This window comes from Octopus bimaculoides, chromosome 13, assembly GCF_001194135.2.
Source record: "Octopus bimaculoides isolate UCB-OBI-ISO-001 chromosome 13, ASM119413v2, whole genome shotgun sequence".
Lineage (NCBI taxonomy): Eukaryota > Metazoa > Mollusca > Cephalopoda > Octopoda > Octopodidae > Octopus > Octopus bimaculoides.
This window is the reverse complement of record NC_068993.1, coordinates 55,344,257-55,350,945: the sequence shown is the minus strand read 5'-3', so window position 1 is coordinate 55,350,945 and position 6,689 is coordinate 55,344,257. Positions and strand designations below refer to the sequence as shown.

Sequence of the window (6,689 nt, the reverse complement as noted above, 5' to 3'; positions counted from 1 at the left end):
ATATATATGATAAAACATATCAAAGAAAAGATCCAGTTCTCTCTGGCCATTATCTGAGTAAGCAGCTGTGAAAATTGGGGTGAACAGTGCATGAAGGTGGTGATGTGGAGGCAAGCAAGCCTCAACTCCACCAACACACACACACTGGAAAGAAAGGGAGGCGGTGGCTGTGGTGTAGAACAAAGTGAGTTAATCTTCCCAAGGACTGACATCTGTGTCGATAGCAATACAGTTATAGGCAGCATACTGAAGCTTCTCTTCGGCAATCTTGGCACTGTAGTGAGAGAAAAATGGTAGAACAGAGTAAATGAATATTGGAATCTTAAAAGCACCATTATTTTAATCACGCACACACTCACACTCTTGACTCTATATGTTCAGTCAAAGAAATGTCTGCTACCCTCCACCTGGGACCTTTGTCTGCTACCCTCCACCTAGGCCCCTTTGCTACCCTCCACCTGGGACCTTTGTCTGCTACCCTCCACCTAGGCCCCTTTGCTACCCTCCACCTGGGCCTCTTTGTCTACTACCCTCCACCTGGGCCCCTATAAAATAATTTATACAAGCAGGGTTAACAGGGCAAAACCAACTTACTATAAGGGTAGAGTGTACAACAAGTAGGAAGAAAGGGTGAACAAGCGAGAGCAAAGGTGTACAAACCTTGAATATCTGGGCATAAATAACATGTTACCACAGGTTGATGACTCAGGAAGGACGTTGTCCACTTCACTAAAAGACAAAAAAAATAAAGAAATAAAACATGATAAAATACAAAAAGTTTTTTAAATATTGTTACTCAGCATTGATTCAAGCTGCAGATCTGTGTGTGTGTGTGTGTGTGTGTGTGTGTGCAGTCACACACACATTAGTCTGGATTATCACAAGTGAAGGTTCATGGCTTAGTGATTAGAGCATCAGGCATACAATTATGAGCTAGTGAGTTCAATTCTTGGACTGGGCCCTGTGTTGTGTTCTTGCTCTAGTTCACTCAGCTGTAGAAATGAGTTGCAATGTCACTGGTGCCAAGCAGTATCGGCCCCTTTACCTTTCCCTTGGATAACATTGGTGGCATGGAAAGGGGAGGCTGGTATGCATGGACGACTGGTGGTCTTCCATAAACAACCTTGCCCAGACATGTGCCTCAGAGGGGAACTTTCTAGGCACAATCCCATGGTCATTCACGACCAAAGGGGTCTCTCATTATCACAAGTGTCTAACGACTGGTTATATGAAACTGAATAACAGTCAGAGAAGGTTTACTTTACTTTTAATATTCAGTATTATTTTTTCCAACTTGTTCTACACATGTGCTTACTTTTATATATATATAAAAGTAAGGTTTTTGCCTTGAAGAGCACCCATGCCAGTCCACGTGTAAAGCACTGGTGCTGTTATCACATAAAAAGTACCCTGTACATAAAGTGGTTGGCATTAAAAAAAGGGCATCCAGCCATAGAAACCATGCCACAACAGACAATTGGAGCCTGGCCAGCTTCAGTTAAACTGTCCAACCCATGCCAGCATGGAAAATGGACATTTGATGATGATGATGATGATGATATATGTAGATAGGTTATGCGCTTAAGAAATTTTACTTTCAAACCAGGCGCTTGGTTGTTCATGCCTACTGCTGAGATACTATCAGCTGGTGCCTTCTACTAAAGCTGCAGGCTGGTCAATAACTTGTGAGTGAAATTACTGAGATGGAAACTACAAGATTCCCATCATATATGTACATATATATATATGTGTGTGTGTGTGTGTGTGTGTGCACTTACGGTTTAGCAGAAGAAAGGTAAATGGGAGCAGGGAGGCGCCGTCTTCCAGTAACAAAACGCAGTAGTCGACTTCGGTCTTCATTGGAAAAATTCTTAACAGCTTCCCAGAAGTGCTTCACTTGTAAGTCATTAGGCTCCAAATCTACAAGATGGACTGGAAGCAGACAACAATATAAAATAGACACACAGACAGACACATCTATGCCTAAATAAATTTTATGCATGCATATGTACAGACAGATGGCCAAGAAAAATATTTACACACATGTATAGATGTAGAAAGGATATTTACATTAGACATGATATAAGAGACTACATAGTTGGCACTCCGTCGGTTACGACAACGAGGGTTCCAGTTGATCCGATCAACGGAACAGCCTGCTTGTGAAATTAATGTGCAAGTGGCTGAGCACTCCACAGACATGTGTACCCTTAACAAAGTTCTCGGGGATATTCAGCGTGACACAGTGTGAAAAGGCTGACCCTTTGAATTACAGGCACAACAGAAACAGGAAGTAAGAGTGAGAGAAAGTTGTGGTGAAAGAGTACAGCAGGGTTCGCCACCATCCCCTGCCGGAGCTTCGTGGAGCTTTAGGTGTTTTCACTCAATAAACACTCACAACGCCCGGTCTGGGAATCGAAACCGCGATCCTATGAGCATGAGTCCGCTGCCCTAACACCTGGACCATTGCGCCTCCACAAGAGACTACATATGCATATAGTAATTATATTTACAAACATAATGGGTTTTCAAGTTTTGGCACAAGGCCAGCAATTTCAGAGGAGGTGATAAGTCGATTATATTGACCCTAGTACTCAACTGGTACTTTGCCAGCTCATCACCTTATTTACAGACAAAATGTAAATGTCTACACACACTTATCTTAGACACAGACACTGGAATTGGATCAGACATGTCCTCAGACAAGATCGAGAAAGCGATTGTATGGTGGCACTAAAGTGGTAGCCCAAGGGGAAAAGAGCTGCAGGGTATCCTAAAACCATTTAGTGATGGACCATTGATAAGGGTAGGAGATGAAAAGGGTGGAGAAGCTGGAATGAGATCAGAACAGTGGCAGAAAAAAGCTTCTTACCACACAAACACGCCTGCACCTATATATATCCTAGGCATGTGCTAACAGTAATTACTCAGGGTAGGCAGTTGGTGACTTTTATGTAGTAAAACACACAAAAAATAAAATATTTTGCATTTTATGCATAGTAATCAGAATAACTTTCATAATTTTATTGAATTAGGTGCATATTTTGCCATAAAAGGAAAATGTTGCTAACGATTTTATTTTATTCAAGGCAGGCACTGCCTACCTTGGTGGCACGTCCCTGATATATATATATATATATGTATATATATATATATATATGTATATATATATATCATGGTAACTTATCTGACATTATAATCATCAGAAGTACACACACACACAATCTACATAACACTCCACAGCAATACAGACACATTATCATTACCATATTTTCCAGCATATAAATTGAATTTTGCAGACCAAATTTTCAGCCCCTCAAAAAAAGGTAGGTTGGCTCATACACAAAGACAATTTTGGAAGATGGAAAATTCCATGTGAAATGCAACAGAATTTGAAAAGATAGTGGAAATGTTTGAATATTTGCACTACATTTTTACACTAAACACTACATTGACTTGTATGCAGGAAAATATGGTATACGTATTAGTCTTGCCATAGATCCAGACCGTCATGGTAGTAGATAGAACTCACCACTTTTCTGTAAAGCCTCCACAGTAATCTCAGCCTCGCCACATACCCGCTTCTCAAGTTCCTGCCATGTGGTGAGTCGAAGAACATCTTCTGGAATCACTTGTAACAACCCTTTGCGAATGGCAGCGACCTGAAATATTGCAGCAAAATGCAATAGACACAACTTAACCGACAATCTCAGACATCACCATCTTGTGTGTGTGTGTGTGTGTGTGTGTGTGTGTGTGTGTGTGTGTGTGTGTGAAAGCTACTTAACCCACAACCACAAAAATTTAGGTTCAGATGAATAGGGTGCTTAATTTAGGCACCAGAATTTAGTACGGTATTATCCATACAATTTCAAAATAAGGTAATTAAAATCAAAACAAGGCAACAAGGATATCATTTTTAAACAGGAAGTTTGTATCACAGAAGCAAGGGGTGGTCTTGGGCAGGTTGGTATTATCATCAACATCAATTAACATCCATTTTCCACACTGGCATGGGTTGGATGGTATGATGGGAGCTGACCAGCTGAAGAGCTGCCTGGGATCCATGTTTGTTTTGGCATGGTTTCTGTAGCTGGATACTCTTCCTAATGTCAACCACTTTACAGAGTGCACTGGGTGCTTTCATGCAGCACTGACATGAGTGCTTTTACATGGCACTGGTATGGGTGCTTTTTATATGACACCAACAGCCATGAGCCTGCAAGATTAGGAACACTCAGCTGGAGAGGGATGCAAGGAACATGGTTAATGAACAACACTGTGTCTTATGACCAGTGACCTACTGAGTAATGTCCATACCTGTTTTGAGCTTTCAGACATCCGAATCTTCTTCACCTCAGCACAGTAGTCTCTTCTTTCATCATATTTAAGTCGCCGCGGGTTACCATCTTCGTCCAGACGTAAGTGGACTTCAGTGCCATCACTCAACGTTGTACTCCATAACCGGTTCTCAGGTAGAAATTTATGTTCATCTAAATTGACTAAGGTCTCCAGTAATTTTACCTGGAGTAGAATGTAGAACAACAACACAATTAAGAAAAAACAAAGCACAGGAAGACTAAACAGAATTTTATTTTTATTCAAAAATCAAATCAAATCAAATCAAATGGAAATTGTAGTTGTGGCCGATCCCGGTGCCGCCTGAGTTGCTCCTGTGCTGGTGGCACGCATTAAGCACCATCCATGCGTGGGTCGTTACCAGTGCTGCCTGACTGGCTCCCCATGTCGGTGGCACTTACACACATGATGGTAACTCCCGCCTAGCAAATTCAATTACAAAGCTTTGGTCGGTCTGAGGCTATAGCAGAGGACACTATTCAAGGGAAAGGCAAAGGGGCCAATACAGCTTGGCACCTGTGATGTCACAACTCATTTCTACAGCTGAGTGAACTGGAACAATGTGAAATAAAGTGTCTTGCTCAAGAACACAACACGCAGCCCAGTCCAGGAATTGAACTCACAACCCCACAATTGTAAGCTCGATGCTCTAACCACTGAGCCATGTGCCTTCACACACACACACATACACAATATGTCTTTTCTTCTTTAAGACTGAAATTTTTAGAAAAGTCTGGCTGTTATTTTTAGCAGGCTTGACAAACAAGCAGAAACTAACAAGAAACTCGAAGAAGGTGGATGGGGTTATGAACAATACAGACTAGATTTCAAAAATAACAAATACCATACCTCAGCAGCATCGACTGTAGCAAAGTCTTGGGCCCAACTGAGATTTTCACCCGACAGCTGTTTCCATACAAACGGGGCTAAAGACAGCACCTGAAAAGATATATAGTTATGGTTAGGTTAGCAATCTACTGGTATGTTTCACAACAATGGTTATATTGACAGCACATCACTATTACATTTGAAGTTAATGCACTATAGTCAGACTTGAAGTCACCACAGCATAATCAGATACAAAGTGGCCACAGCAAGGGTCAGGCTCAAGGCCCCACATCACAGTCTGATCTGAGGTGACCACACAATAGTGAATAGTTTCCCTCCTCTGGGTTTTAACAATAAATATTCAGTTGATCAATCAACTGAGGTAACTGTTCACTGAATTAGCATGATAAACAGTATGACTGAGAACCCCACAGACAGAATCAGTGAGAGAATGTGCAACAAGCCTGGACAATCCATTCAATGGGCTGCCACGTGCTGTCTGTCAACTCACTTTTACTTTCAAGATATCGGTCGACCCAATGCTTTTGTAAAAGATTCCTTACTCCTGAAGAACCAGGGAACTTGTGGTAGTGAAGCAAATTTGTGAATCATCTGGCTATGCTACTTTCACCACACAACGTAACTGGCACTCCACCGGTTATCACAATAAGTGTTCCTAATCAATCAAACAACTTGCTTGTGAAATTAACGTGCAAGTGGCTAAGTACTCTACTTTGAAGCATAAAAATCAGAAGAGATCAAAACAAAAGTTCAAATTATAATTAAATACCTTTGTAAGGTAACTAAAATTTGTTTTCATCTGAACCATGCCAGCATGGGAAAGTGGACATTAAGATGACGATGACGATGATTACAAGCAGCAATGAATTAGTAACCAACTTGGCACATGTAGCAATGCATTAAAAATTATATTAATAGAAACAGCAATGAACAGTTATGTCGGTACATGAGGTAATGAATTAGCAATTACATTAGAACATGTAGCAATAACACAATAGTTATATTAGAAAATGCAGCAGTGAACCAGCTGTAAGAAACCATGCCAAAACAGGCGCTGAGGCCTGGTGCAGTCTTCTGCTTGACCAGCTCCTGTCAAACTGTCCAACCCATGCCAGCATATGAGTCAGGTGCATAAGAGAATGACTCTACTACTACTGCTACTAATCATCCAACTTCAATCAGTGACACTGTGAGGTGCCAGAACTCCATAAGGTTTCCAAGTTGACAAAGTGAGTTGTTGAATCGCCAGTTCTCTCAACTGACAGTAACCTTGTAATTGGATTGGTTGGCACTAGACTGACCATTGGCTAAAGAGGCTCTTCTCCCCAGATTGTGTCATGTAATTTTGCCGAATGAAGATCATACATCAAATGAAGATCAAAATGTCCAACTTCACATCCGCCATGCTGCTCCCCATGACTTCATCGTAACCCTGGCTCAGGGATTTTTCATCACTGAAGTTAACCCTTCTATATACACAC

The 6,689-nt window shown here is 41.3% G+C and overlaps 1 protein-coding gene across 1 annotated transcript in view; it reads right to left on the bottom strand.

Annotated features, from left to right (window-relative positions):
* Positions 1 to 6: 6 nt before the first annotated feature.
* Positions 7 to 6,689, bottom strand: part of LOC106881563 (E3 ubiquitin-protein ligase HECTD3) — a 41,114-nt gene continuing 34,431 nt past the window's right edge. Inside the window, exons 13-18 of the mRNA XM_014932012.2 lie at positions 5,209 to 5,298; positions 4,321 to 4,524; positions 3,533 to 3,662; positions 1,779 to 1,932; positions 661 to 729; positions 7 to 274 (exon numbers count right to left, since the gene is read on the bottom strand). Coding sequence (XP_014787498.1) covers positions 190 to 274; positions 661 to 729; positions 1,779 to 1,932; positions 3,533 to 3,662; positions 4,321 to 4,524; positions 5,209 to 5,298 — 732 coding nt within the window. The 3' untranslated portion in view covers positions 7 to 189. The remainder of the gene's footprint in view (positions 275 to 660; positions 730 to 1,778; positions 1,933 to 3,532; positions 3,663 to 4,320; positions 4,525 to 5,208; positions 5,299 to 6,689) is intronic.